The sequence below is a fragment of the Danio rerio genome, chromosome 19 (assembly GCF_052040795.2).
Source record: "Danio rerio strain M-AB ecotype USA chromosome 19, GRCz13ab, whole genome shotgun sequence".
NCBI lineage: Eukaryota > Metazoa > Chordata > Actinopteri > Cypriniformes > Danionidae > Danio > Danio rerio.
Genome location: NC_141039.2, coordinates 44,267,878 through 44,282,500, shown reverse-complemented (window position 1 = coordinate 44,282,500; position 14,623 = coordinate 44,267,878). Strand labels below are relative to the sequence as shown.

The 14,623-nt window shown below is 32.4% G+C and overlaps 1 protein-coding gene across 2 annotated transcripts in view; it reads right to left on the bottom strand.

The window, feature by feature from the left end:
* The window catches only part of tinagl1 (tubulointerstitial nephritis antigen-like 1), a 63,977-nt gene that overhangs the window by 12,007 nt on the left and 37,347 nt on the right, over positions 1-14,623 (bottom strand). For both annotated transcript variants that reach the window (XR_015945221.1, NM_001044977.2), the window contains exons 6-9: positions 7,854-7,977; positions 7,225-7,375; positions 5,179-5,365; positions 3,453-3,498 (exon numbers count right to left, since the gene is read on the bottom strand). Coding sequence is in view for 1 of the 2 variants with exons in the window: in NM_001044977.2 (NP_001038442.2) it covers positions 3,453-3,498; positions 5,179-5,365; positions 7,225-7,375; positions 7,854-7,977 (508 nt within the window). In the remaining variant the exon portion in view is untranslated. The remainder of the gene's footprint in view (positions 1-3,452; positions 3,499-5,178; positions 5,366-7,224; positions 7,376-7,853; positions 7,978-14,623) is intronic.

The following is a 14,623-nucleotide window of genomic DNA, read 5'->3' as shown; positions in this document are numbered from 1 at the left end:
AAACAATACAATACAAGCTCACACAAACATTTTGTTCTTTTGTACATCAAAGTGAGATCAAAGTCAACAATCGAATTGTACTAAAGTTCAAACAAGCTTCCAATGGCATGAAAAAAAACTTTTTGGGTGGGTACAGGTCGTAATCTTCCAAAGCCCTGGGGACATGTGAAGTGAAAGCAGTTCTAGATGACGCTACATTCTGAGAACCATCTGCAGTATTTTAAGCCTAAAATATATTTAATCTTTATGCATAAATATGAGCATATCAGTGTGCATGAATGTCTTAGCCCTTGATCACACCAAGCATGCTTTTTTCCTGTCAACAAAACTGGCAGTGTTTATTTTTGTGTAATTTTTTTACACCGTGTTTATTTTTTTCAAACCGTCCATATAATGAATGTGCAAGTTCTCACATGCGCTTTGAATTGGTTTTGCACTACTCAGTTTGTCCACAAGGTGTCAACACCGAACACTGAAATTTGTAGTCAACATTTTGCCTTTCTGGCCAATATTTCACTTACTTTCTAACATGAAGGGCCCTAGCATACACCCGGCGCAATGCGGCAAGGTGTCCCGAAATTGTTGTTTGCTATTTTCAGCTCGACACAAGTGTCAGTTTGACGTTTGCCACCACGCTGTTTAAATAGCAAATGCATTTGCGCTCATATGTGCACCCATAGGCGTTCTGGTCTAAAAAAGGAGATGTGTTGAGGCACATTGTTCGCCCGTTGCTAATTTGAGGAACTAAAATAGACTGCACAATAGACCAGCTGAGAGGAGGTCTAAAGTCCAGTGCAGAGCACGTTAGTTGTGCGCCTCGCTTAAACATTGCTCAGTACACACAGGCATACCTGCCAACACTCCCGTTTTTCTCGGGAGTCTCCCGTATTTCAGACCCATCTCCCGTTTTGTTCTGTCTCCCGGAAAACTCCCGGAACGCCCCCCCCCCCTCCACCAATTATTAAATATTACTAAATATAATACAATATAATTTTAAACATGAAATATGCAGTATTGGAAAGTTACTTATGAATGTAATGCATTACAATATTTAGTTACTCCCTAAAAGTAACTTCCTGACGCTATACATGCCATATACACAGATTAATTTACGTTGAAAGCAATGTGTTTGCCGTGGTATTTTTGTCTCATTGAGAGTGTGATTGAACATGATTATACTAATTTTAATTTTGCAAATATTTTTTTAAAGCAAATGAATAAATCTAAAAAGTATCTCGAGTTACATTTTTTAAAAAAGTAACTCAAATATTATTACTTAATTTTTTTAAATAATGCGAAAAACTCGTTACTAAGAAAGTAATACTATTATGTAACTCACGTTATTTGTAATGTGTTACCCCAAACACTAGAAATATATGATATATTATTGAAGAATAATAATAAGCTTTAAATCAACTGAACCAATTGGTTCACAAAGCAATTTACCATTTCGAAGCAATTAAAACAGCTCACTGGTGACACCCGCAGGCCAAAACATATATTGTATAATACTTCAAATTTAATTAAATCATTAAATATCACTAAATGTGAAGTATACAATATTTTAAATATAAAAAATATGCAGTATTGGGAAAGTTACTTTCGAATGTAATGCAGAACAATATTTAGCTACTTCCAGAGTAACTTCCAGACACTATACATGCCGTGTATACAGATATTTTAAAGTTGAAAGCAATGTGTTTACTACTTTGGTATTTTTGTCTCATTGAGTTTGTAATTCAATGTGATTACACTAATTTTAATTCAGCAAATTTTTTTTTTTTTAAATGCATAATAATTAATCTAAAAAGTAACTCAAGTTTTATTTTTAAAAAGTAACTCAAATATTATTACTTAATTTTAAAAAAAGTAATGCATAAAACTTGTTACTTAGAAAAATAATATTATTACATAACTCGCACTATTTGTAATGTGTTACCCTCAACACTGGAAATATGTGATATATTATTAAATAATATATGATTTATTATTATAGAATAATAATAAGCTTTAAATCAACTGAACCAATTGCTTTACAAAGCGATTCATCATTTCGAAGCAATTAAAACAGTTCACTGGTGACACCCGGAGGCCAAAACATATAACGTATAATACTTCAAATTTAATTAAATAATTTAATATCACCAAATGTGAGGTATACAATATTTTAAATATAAAAAATATGCAGTATTGGGAAAGTTACTTTCGAATGTAATGCAGAACAATATTTAGCTACTCAACAAAAGTAACTTCCAGACACTATACATGCCGTGTATACAGATATTTTAAAGTTGAAAGCAATGTGTTTACTACTTTGGTATTTTTGTCTCATTGAGTTTGTAATTCAATGTGATTACACTAATTTTAATTCAGCAAATAATTTTTTTAAAATGTGTAATAATTAATCTAAAAAGTAACTCAAGTTTTATTTTTAAAAAGTAACTCAAATATTATTACTTAATTTTTTTAAAGTAATGCATAAAACTCGTTACTTAGAAAAATAATATTATTACGTAACTCGCGCTATTTGTAATGTGTTACCCTCAACACTGGAAATATGTGATATATTATTAAATAATATATGATATATTATTATAGAATAATAATAAACTTTAAATCAACTAAACCAATTGCTTTACAAAGCGATTCATCATTTCGAAGCAATTAAAACAGTTCACTGGTGACACCCGCTGGTCAAAACATATAACGTTTAATACTTCAAATTTAATTAAATCATGAAATATCACTAAATGTGAAGTATACATTATTTTAAATATGAAATATGTGCTATATTATTAATTGGACATGCTAGTTTATTTAGAATAGGAGACTACTAACAACTAATTTTACATATATCTGTACAAATAAATCTATGGCTTGTATTTGGGGTATTGAAACATTACTACTGTACTGTACATTGAAACATCACTACTGTACACACATCCATATAAACTTAAGTATACGTTAAGCTTTAAACTGGGTTTTTCCAGACATTACAAGGAGATCCTCAGCACAAACAGAGCTAAATGAACTCACACACACACTCACGCACATGTAGACTATCTTTTCATCTGCTGTTTCTCAATATAAGCCAGAGGTTAGGCAGAATTTTTGCAAAGATTAGAAGTGAAATCTGGCAAAAATCCAGGATTCTCTCCTGAAACAATACAACAGAACACTGGCACGGGATCATGGAGAAACTCCGAACAACACACCCTCATCATATTACTCTAGGGGACTTTCTCAAGAATGTACTGTATAATATATGATGAGTTTAGGCCTTTTGTGTAAACTAATTGCTTTGTACGGGCGTCTACGGTATCCATGGTGACTAATGTGACAGACTGATTGCTTGCTGACTGCGTTAACCGTCATTAGCCATGTGCTTTTGACTATTCTTATCCTCTGGCTCACAAACAGACATACATACACACATTGAGAGAAATCCATACCTTGCACAGGGCCATTATCCATAATCTCTTTCATAATCTCGTTCTCCTGCAAGTGGAAAAAAACAAAAACAACATGTCAAGAAAGTTGAGGAAATGTGAGAATGAACAGCGTTTTCCAGACTAATGCCATTTTTGCATGCATCACAAAACAAAGGTAAATGCATTCCTATAGGAGTTCCAGAAACAGTGCTCTGAAATAGGCTGTCTAGGTAAATAGAATATAATAAAATAAAAAAGTTAAATAAAAAAATTAAAATAAATTTAAAAAGTAAAATAAAATAAAGAAATACGTTTTAATAAAAAAGTAAAATAAAATAAAAAAGAAAACTAAAATAGATAAATAATTAAAATAAAATAATATAGTAAAATAAATGAATAAAGTAAAAAAGTAAAATTAATGAATAAAACAAAGTATGTAAAATAAATAAATGAAATAAAACAAATTAATTAAATTAAAAAGTAAAATAAAATAAATTACAAATAAAACAAAAAAGGAAAATAGGTAAAAAAGTTAAATAAATAAGCAAAAAAATAAAATAAAATAGTGAAATAAATAAATAAAATAGTAAAATAAATAAACAAATAAAATAAAATAAAAGAGGTAAATAATACAAAATAAAGTAATAAAGTAAAATGAAAAAACTAATAAAACAAAATAGTAAAATAAATAAATAAAATAAAAAGGTAAAATAAAGTAAAATAAATAAAATAAAAAAGTAAAATGATAAAATAAAGTAAAAAGTAAAATAAATAAACAAATAAAATAAAATAGTGAAATAAATAAATGAAATAAAATAGTAAAATTAATAAACAAATAAAATAAAATAGTGAAATAAATAAAATAAAAAAGTTTATTAAAGTAAAAAAGTAAAATAAATAATTAGAATAAAGTAAAAAGTAAAGTAAAATAAATAAAATAAAATAAAAAGTAAAATAAAATAAAGTAAAAAGGTAATGTAAAATAAATAAACAAATAAAATAAAAAGTAAAATAAATAAATAAATATTATTTTATTATCAGTATTTGTTTTCTATTTTTCTATTTTTTTACTCATTTATTGTTACTTTTTTGAGTATCTGTAATTAACTGTTGTGTAAGTGTTTGTTGGACAAAGTGAATATGAAAGTGAATGTGTTTTGATATTTTTTAAAAACCTAATAAATAAAGTTGTAAAAAAATTAAATATATATATATATTAATAATAATAATAATAATAATAATAATAATAACAATAATATATACTTATTATTAACTTATTTTTTATATTTTTATTTTATTAAAATTACCATTAAGTTCATCAAATAATAAAAATAAAAGTTGAATAATTTCCTCAAATATTCCGGGAATGATATACGATCTAAAACATGCCTAGAGAAATATATTTAATACAGACTACCTATGTGACAAATGCATGGTTAGAGAGAATACATCCAACCATGACACGACTACTAATCTAAATCCTCTCCAGACAGTTGAGAATTATTCCTCCCTTTGGCTTTGAGCTGAAGGGTTTTGATGGATGAAGAAATCGCGAGCAAAAATGCACACAGATGCTGGGTGTGAAGGAAAAAACAGTAAATCACTGATGCTTAAAGCATTGGTTACGCAGGCAGATGACTGTGTGTTTAATAGAGAGTGTAATCCTAACATGTTGAGACATACGGGATGCCTGATGTACTCTATAAACATGGTGAAGTGTCTGGAAAAGCAGTGTGATTGGACTTACGTTGGTGGACAGTCTGTATGGTGGGGTGGACTGATAGATGTCATTGTGGTAGCTGTGGCTGTTGGGACAGTGTGCTGTGGCTTGTCTCTTTCCTCGGCCCACCGCTCGGCTCTGCATCATACAGCGAGCAACTTCAACTGCGCTTTGTTCAGGTGGAGAAAAGGGGTAACAGTCCTGTGTCACAACCCTGGAAATAAAAAAAAAAGCAAAAAGACATCATTATTGATGTTTGGGAATATATTCCGATTGTGTAATTACTGTATTTCAGTTTGGACAATGTAATTTTATGGAAACTGGTTACATTGTTGGAAATTAATATGAATTAGCTTGACCTTATTTGAACATTTTTGCATGATCTGTGATGTTACAGTATATTCAGGAATGGGCAATGGGTGTAAATAATTTATCAGTTTTTCAATTTATCAAGAGACTGTCATCCCATAACAGCATATTCATTTTTAGTATTTGATGTGATTGAAAAAATTGGATTTCTTCCAAAAAATGACATTTCTTACATTTTTTTAATAAAATGTCTTTCATTTTTAATAGAATTTATTAATATAATTTCTTAAATTTTAATAAAATTTATTCCATTTTTTATAGAATTTCTTTCATTTTTAATATAATTTCCTCCATTTTTAATAGAATTTCTTCAATTTTTTATATAATTTCTTCCATTTTTATTAGAATTTCTTAATTTTTTTTTAAGATTTCTTCCATTTTTTAATATAATTTCTTCCATTTTTAATAGAATTCATTAATAGAATTTCTTCCATATTAATAGAATTTCTCCCATTTTTAATAGAATTTATTAATATAATTTCTTCCATATTAATAAAATTTCTTCCATATTTAATAGAATTTCTTTCATTTTTAAAAGAATGTCTTACATATTTTAATAAGATTTCCTCCATTTTTAATAGAATTTTTCCCAATTTAATAGAACTTATTAAAATACTTTCTTTAATTTTAATAGAATATTTCCCATTTTTAATAGAATTTATTAATATAATTTCTGTCATTTTAATAAAATTTCTCACATTTTAATAAAATTTCTTCCATTTCTTATTATTGTTTCTTACATTTTTAATCAAATTTCTTCCATTTTTATTAGAACTTCTTTATAGAATTTCTTCCATTTTTAATCGAATTTTTACCATTTTTTGTAGTTTCTTCCATTTTTAATAGAATTTCTTCCATTTTATATAGATTTTCTTCCATTTTTTGATAAAATTTCTTTTATTTTTTTTTTAATAAAATTTAATTTTTAATAAAATTTCTTACATTTAAATAAAATTTATTGATATAATTCTTCCATTTTTAGTAGAATTGTTTTCCATTTCTTATTAAAATTCCTTCATTTTTTTATAGAATTTATTCATAGAATTTCTTCCATTTTTTATTAAAATTTCTTGAATTTTTTATTAGAATTCCTTCCATTTTTAATAGAATTTCTTCCATTTTGAATAGATTTTCTTTCATGTTTTAAATGGAATTACTTCCAAGTTCCATATTTTTTTGTTTCTTTACTTTTCTGGAGTTAAAACATTATTAATGTGTTGTCTAACAATTAATATAAACATGAAAATATTGTTAGTTTTTTGTTAGTTTTTTCCACAAAAAAACTCTAAATAACAATAAATTTCATTCAAATTTGGAAGATGTTTTACTCAAACATATATCTAAATATGTGGGAAAACCCCCAAAAATATTTTTCTATAATTTTCAAACTGAATTTATTCCCATGATGAAATGCAAAATCCTCAGAATTATTCCTCTAGATTTTAGTCGCATAATCCTTTATAAATCATCTAATTTAATTTGCTGCAGATTTGTTCATTAATATTACTATTACTGTTAATAACACTTGTGGAAACTGTGACATTTTCCTTAATAACATGTTGTTGATGCGTAATTGTTAGAATAGATGTTCTGATTTTAAGAAAAATAATATGATGTGACAGTTTTCAATATTATCTATCAAATGTGCAGCACTTAGATTAGCTCTTAATTTTGTGGTTGTGTGTTAAACATGCAGTGAATTACCCTCTGCGCCGCATGAACCACCAGGCCCCATCGATACGTCCTCCAGCACAGCCGTCCTGATGCCGAGTATCGCAGGAGATCAGATTCTGGGGCGAGAGCTGAGGCGTCATGTGACCCATGGACTGAATGGAGATCCGGTCTGATGCCACAGCTAGCAGTGAATCACAGGGGTTCACATATGAGCGTCAGCACTGATGATTGTTCATTCATTCATTCATTCATTCATTCATTCATTCATTCATTTATTCATTTATTCATTTATTCATTTTCGGCGTAGTCCCTTTATTAATCTGGGGTTGCCACAGCAGAATGAACCGCCAACTTATCCAGCATATGTTTCTTATGCAGCAGATGTCCTTCCAGCTGCAACCCATCACCGGGAAAAATCCATACATACTCATCTATACATATACTACGGGCGATTTAGCCTACCCAATTCACTGATGACTAGTAGTGCTATATTAATAAACTGCTTTTAATATAATAGGGTATATGCAGAAGGACTTTTCAGTAAGCCAATTCACTTGCATTGATACATATCGAAATGTGTTTTGACAGCGCATGTTATATAAAAGCTAATATACTGCATATAGAAACTGATTGTCTGTGTTGTGTTTTCGCTGTCTCACCTGCAGTTGAGAAAGCCCATGATGCATTGCAGTTCCCCTGGTCCAAGGGCTCATGAATTTTCCCCGGCCATTTGTCCACTGCATTGAAGTAACTTGGCAGATGATCATTTCCATTCATATTCATCTGTAAAAAATAAAGTAAAACTGAATGTTTTTCTTCACAGGAAATGTCTTTTAGTAGCGTAATGGCACTTTTTGGCAAAGGCGACAAGAATAACACAGAATAGAAATTTCCATAAATGCATTCTTTTAATTTTTTTGGGCTCGTTGGTTCCTGAAGAGATTCCTAGCAATGGACAGAAATGGAACATGAGGCGTCTAGCTTGCTATTAAAATGTCTATGGACAGTACTTCAAATGTATGGACATACACACACCCCAAACAGCAGGAGGGAGAGATACACCGGTCACTAAATCCAGCATAGGGGTTCTCAACTGGCCGCCACGTTCTGACTTTATATTATCACCCCGTTTGTCATAAAGTTAGGTGATGGATTTATACCACGTGTACAGTGGCTCTGAACTGGGAAAACACCTCTCAAAATGCATTGCGAAAAAACCCCAGAAAAAAATCAAACTTGATTTAAATTGTTTTATGACGAATTCAAGTTTCAAAGTGTGTCAATACGACTGAAACAATGTGAGATCGAATTCATTTTGAATGTGCAAAATGCGAAAAATTCGAATTCAGTGTGCAATAACCCTAATTCAACACATTCTTTACACGATCGTTTCAATTCATTCCGATTTTCCTCACTCAACTAATTTCTGTTACGACTTAACCCCTAGAGGTCATAACATAGGTCTCTTTTATAAATTAAAATAAATGGTAATGAACAACAATTCAAATGTATCTCCTGAGTCTATTTATAAACATTTAACATTGAAACGATGATCTATAAATTCATAACTTCCTGCATTCATCAGATCTAATGTATATTAAGGTTTAAAACATACCAATATACATCCAAAAAGTTGTCTCCTGCTCACCAATCTCTTTACCTGTAATTACCCATCAGCTAATGATCTAAAACTGACCAGATAAAATGCTCAAACGCATCTCCTGAGTCCATTTATTATCATATAACATTGAGATGATGATCTCTAAATTCATAACATCATGCATTAATCAGATCTAATATATAATGATGTTTTTAAAAGCATCTAAAAAGTTGTTTCCCTGCTAATAAATCTCTTCACCTGTAATCACCCATCAGCTAATGATATAAAATTGACCAGCTGAAATGCTCAAATGCATCTTCTGAGCGCATTTATGATCACGTTGCATTGAAAAGATAATATCTGAATGCATAACTTTATGCATTTATCAGAACTAATGTATATTGGTTTAAAAAAACATCCAAAAAGTTGTTTTCCTGCTTACAAATCCCTACACCTGTAATTACCCATCAGCTATTGATCTAAAACTGACCAGCTCAAATGCATCTCCTGAGTCCATTTATGATCATATTACATTGAGATGAGGATCTATAAATTCATAACTTCATGCATTCCTCAGATCTAATGCATATTGATGATTAAAAAAGCATCCAAAAAGTTGTCTCCTGCTAACAAATCTCTTCACCTGTAATAACCGATCCATTAATGATATCAAATTGACCAGCTGAAATGCTCAAATGCATCTTCTGAGTGCATTTATGATCACGTTGCATTGAAAAGATAATATCTGAATGCATAACTTTATGCATTTATCAGAACTAATGTATATTGGTTTAAAAAAGCATCCAAAAAGTTGTTTTCCTGCTTACAAATCCCTACACCTGTAATTACCCATGCGCTAATGATCAAAACTGACCAGATGAAATGCAGCTCCTGAGTACATTTATAATCATATTACATTAGGATGATGATCTATAAATTCATAAATTCATGCATTCATAAGATCTAATGTCAATGATGTTTAAAACACACTAAAAATGCATCCAAAAAGTTGTCTTCATACTCGCAATTCCCTACACCTGTAATTACCCATCAGCTAATGATCTAAAACTGACCAGCTGAAATGCTCAAATGCATCTCCTGAGTCCATTTATCATCATATTGCATCGAGATGAGGATCTATAAATTCATAACTTCATGCATTCATTAGATCTAATGCATAGTGATGTTTAAAGAAGCATCCAAAAAGTTGCCTGTAATTACCGATCCCCTGATGATCTAAAACTGACCAGATGTGAACACATAACCCTAACTTAACCTCATGCTTGTCCTACACATCCCGAATCTAAATCTCTCTCCGGACTCATTTCTGTCATACTTTGCTTTCATGCGCTGTGAATGAGGAATGCATTAGCACGTTCTCCGTCTTTGGTAAAGCACAGCTGCTGGTCTCCGTCCCCCTACATTCCAGCTTGTGAAAGCGTCATGATTCTCTCCCTGACGACTAGCAGATATGATCCGCTGGAATGCAGGTGCTTGTCAAGTCGAGCGGTGATGCGGTGGTAAATTGCGATGGTTAAAGGGCCCCTGAAGGGCCACGGCTCGCAGCAACACTTGACCCAAGAACTCGTGCTGAGCCAAGAGAAAAAGTGAAGAGTGTGTGAGTGTGTGAGCAGAGCTGAGTGCACGCATTAATGTGCGTGCAAAGTGGGTTTTAAGCAGATTGAGGCTTTGGGATTGGTTTTAGAGACAGGTGGAGACATGTTGGAGGATGTGGGATGGAGAGGAAGAGTACAAGAGGAAGGGGAGGAAGATAAGGATAAGGGTCCATATCTGGTAAGTGTGTAATGATGTAGATGTTTCTGTAAATACATTTCAGTGTGTGGATTTTTCGTCCAGTGTGGACAGTTACAGTACTGTGTTGAACTTTATGAACGAATGCATGTGTACAACTTTATTTGAGGCATCTAGTTTTGAACAACTTAATTTGATGAAGAAATCTTAAAGGTGCAGTGGGTGATCTGCCAAAATGCTAATCGGTTAGCATTAGCTTTGGACGGCAGGGGAGGGACTGTGTTCTAAAGCCACGCCTCCAGAAATGACACGTGACACGACAGCAGATAACCCACTAGTTCATGTCATCCGCCAGTTAGAAGTGTATGTAGTGGTTGGCCCGGCGGCGTGCAGGAATTTCACTTATTACTAAGCCAAACTTACATGCTACTTCAGAGCGAATATTCAGAGTAGCGGTAAACAATATAGGGAGCGGGTTCAGAAATGACCCAATGTGAATATAAAAGCATCTTCAGCTCAGTAAAGTAGGCTAGGCGGAATAGCACAATTTAATGACGTTATGTTGTTAAATTAAATTTAAATCTACATTATCGATGCTGTAAAAATACCTTATCAAACTGAAAATAGTGTCATCAATCTTTCACCGGGAGATTTCAGTGGCTGAACAACACGTCTGTGCATATAACCCATTTTAACAACAACATCTGCATCAGCTCTGCGTGAAGCTAAAGTAGTTTTACAACAGAACATTACCTGTCTAACAGAAATACTTCAGCCATGGTGTCATCCTTCCTTCAGCGTGCAAAACTCACTCCAATATTGATTCAGGAGTTTAAAAAGTTTAGATTCAGCATTTGATTTTGCCGTGACTGTGACTGTCTCGTGTGCACATGTCATGAACGTGCGGAGCTCATGCAGACGCACACATGCTAATGCCCAAATCTGCATTTGTTGATAGACAGTTTGAGCTACTTCTTGGAAATATAGGAGATGTCGGCCCGACAATATTTAATTGGACGAACATTTTTTTGTTTTATGCCTTACCCAGAAAATAAAAATACATGCAGTATAAACACACTTAGATCAGCGGTTCCCAACAGGGGGCTCGCTAGGATATTCAATGTTGGAAATCAACATTATGATGCATAACTACCAAGGTCCCAAAGACCTTGTTTACTTCAATAATGCCACTAATGTCTGCATACTCCACATGCCTTAATTTCATTTCTGTTTAGTTCAGTTATGATTTTAGTTGGATTAAGGTCATCAAAAAAATCGCTGCTTGAGCTTATCTAGGCCTAAAGTAAACATAGGTACATCTTAGAAAACGGTGACGCAGTGGCACAGTAGGTAGGGCTGTCACCTCACAGCAAGATGGTCGCTGGGTTGCTGGTTTGAGCCTCGGCTGGGTCAGTTGTCATTTCTGTGTGGAGTTTGCATGTTCTTTCTGCGTTTGCGTGGGTTTCCTCCGGGTGCTCCGGTTTCCCCCATAGTCCAAAGATTATCCGTAGTGTATGAGTGTGTGTGTGAATGTTTCCCAGAGATGGGTTGCGGCTAGAAGGGTAAAAACGAACTGGATAAGTTGGTGGTTCATTGCGCTGTCGCGACCGCTTTTTTATAAATGGACTAAGCCGAAAAGAAAATGAATGAATTAATCTTATTGAACTTCATTTATTTTCATCACTTATTATCATAGTAGAACAGTTTCTCAAGCAGTTTGTGATGCATTTTGAGAAACCGGAGATGAGCTCCTGGTCTAATGCGCCACCTGGCTTGAGAAATTATTTAAGTAGCACACATATTCTGAATGCCTTCGGCAAAATTCAAATGAGCCATTTTAATCTAGATTAATCTAGATAAAAAAAATCTATCTATACCTAAATAATAAACATACCGTTTGTTTGAAAACAACATTTTTTGTCATCATTACTGCAAACTTATATGAGCGATTATATCATTAAATGTGGAGAGGGGCCTTACAATATTTTCTGGGGAAAAAGGGGGTCTCAGGCAAAAAAAGGTTGGGAACCACTGATTTACATCATTTACTTTAATCATTAATATTGGACTGTGAAGAGAATTTCAATCAGCACAACAACAAATGTTTCTGAAGACAATCACCTACTGCACCTTTAATATATGAACAGTTAAGTCTCTTTTACATTTTTTTTAATTTAATATTACAGTAATGTATAATAAATAATGAGGCAAGCAATTTTACTAATGGTTAAAAATGGTAAAGTTCGGAGTCAATATAAAGTTATTGTTTGTTTTTGTCAGCACCAATTTGTTATGTTGATCTATAGTGACTTTTAAAAGCATTTTTACATAAATGCTGTTTTTTTTAATCCTGTAGTAATGCATCATATTGTTAATTTCCAACATTGTTGGAAATCATATCATAACATCATATTGTTGATTTCCAACATCCCAATTCACCTTTCTGTGTGGAGTTTGCATGTTCTCCCTGCCTTCGCGTGGGTTTTCTCCGGGTGCTCCGGTTTCCCCCACAGTCCAAAGACATGTGGTACAGGTGAATTGGGTAGGCTAAATTGTCCGTAGTGTATGAGTGTGTGAATGTGTGTGTGGATGTTTCCCAGAGATGGGTTGCGGCTGGAAGGGCATCCGCTGCGTAAAAACTTGCTGGATAAGTTGGCGGTTCATTCCGCTGTGGCGACCCCGGATTAATAAAGGGACTAAGCCGACAAGAAAATGAATGAATGAAAATTGTGCTGAAACTATACTTAACTTTAAAACTGAGGTATAAAACAAAAAGCCATTTTTATACTATACTGCACACCCCTACTATCTAGTGTCTATCTATCTACTGTAAATGAACTGCTCCCATCAGCATCAAATCATTTCCAGCCATCTCTAATAATGAAATCAGCTCTTATGTAAGGTGTTGGTGTGGATCACGCTTTCTGCACAGAGACAGCCTCATTGAGCCACATCAAATAACACACATCCAGACGAAAACATTCACTGCACAGCATAGCACAGATCAAACAACAAGCCGATTTCCGAATCCGCTCAGTTATTCCTGCTTTGATGATTCCTAACGGCGAACAGCATTACACAGAAGACACAGCACAGAGCGTGAGAGCGGATGAGCAGAGCCGTCAATGGGCAGAAACATGAATAAAGAGATTATCTGTGGACTGAATTCTGACTGCTCAGTCCTGTTATTGTGGACAAACTCTCTTGAGGCAATTCATATTTGCTTTCTTCTCAAACTCAAATCGAAATCGTTTTATGTTCATTTATTTATCCAGTGTTTTTAATCTTGTCTTATATTAAAAAGGTCCAAGATATAACTTTTGTGTGTAAAATGATAACAACATAGCTTAAAGGTTTAAAGTTTTTTTAAACTTAGCTAATGGTTGTGACAAACCCCAAAAAAGTTTATAGTTTGGGATCAGTATAAATTTATTGGTTTTTTTTTAGTACCATCAATTCATTATGTTGATCTACAGTGACTTTTTTTTTACTCTTAATTCTGTTTTTATGCATCATGTTGTTTTCCAGCGATGAAAATACTAAATATTTAAGAAAATAAATAATTAAAACATTTATATATATATATATATATATATATATATATATATATATATATATATATATATATATATATTAGGGATGTAACGGTATCAGAATTTCACGGTACGGTAATACCTCGGTATGAATGTCACGGTACGGTATTTATTGAATCATTTACAGGAAAAAAAAACTTTTGAAAATACTCCAAAAAAGTGCCAAAAGTGTCAATGACATACAAATTAGCCATCTATATGTTAGCTTTGAAACAGGAACTTCAATTTTAATAACAAAAAATTATTAAACCATGTAAAAAAATAAAGTTTCAATTTAGTAGTGTTGAAAACTCATCACATTTAACATTTAATCACTCACTTAGATAGAGATGGGTTTAAAGAAAAATTATCATATAATTATAATCTGGTAAAAGCTGGTATCTCTGGGTATTTACAATGTCCCCTGCAACAGAAAAAAACCCTCTCATTTGGGACTGAGGTTTCTGGGACAAGAGAGATATGACTTGGCCCATGTTGACAGCAG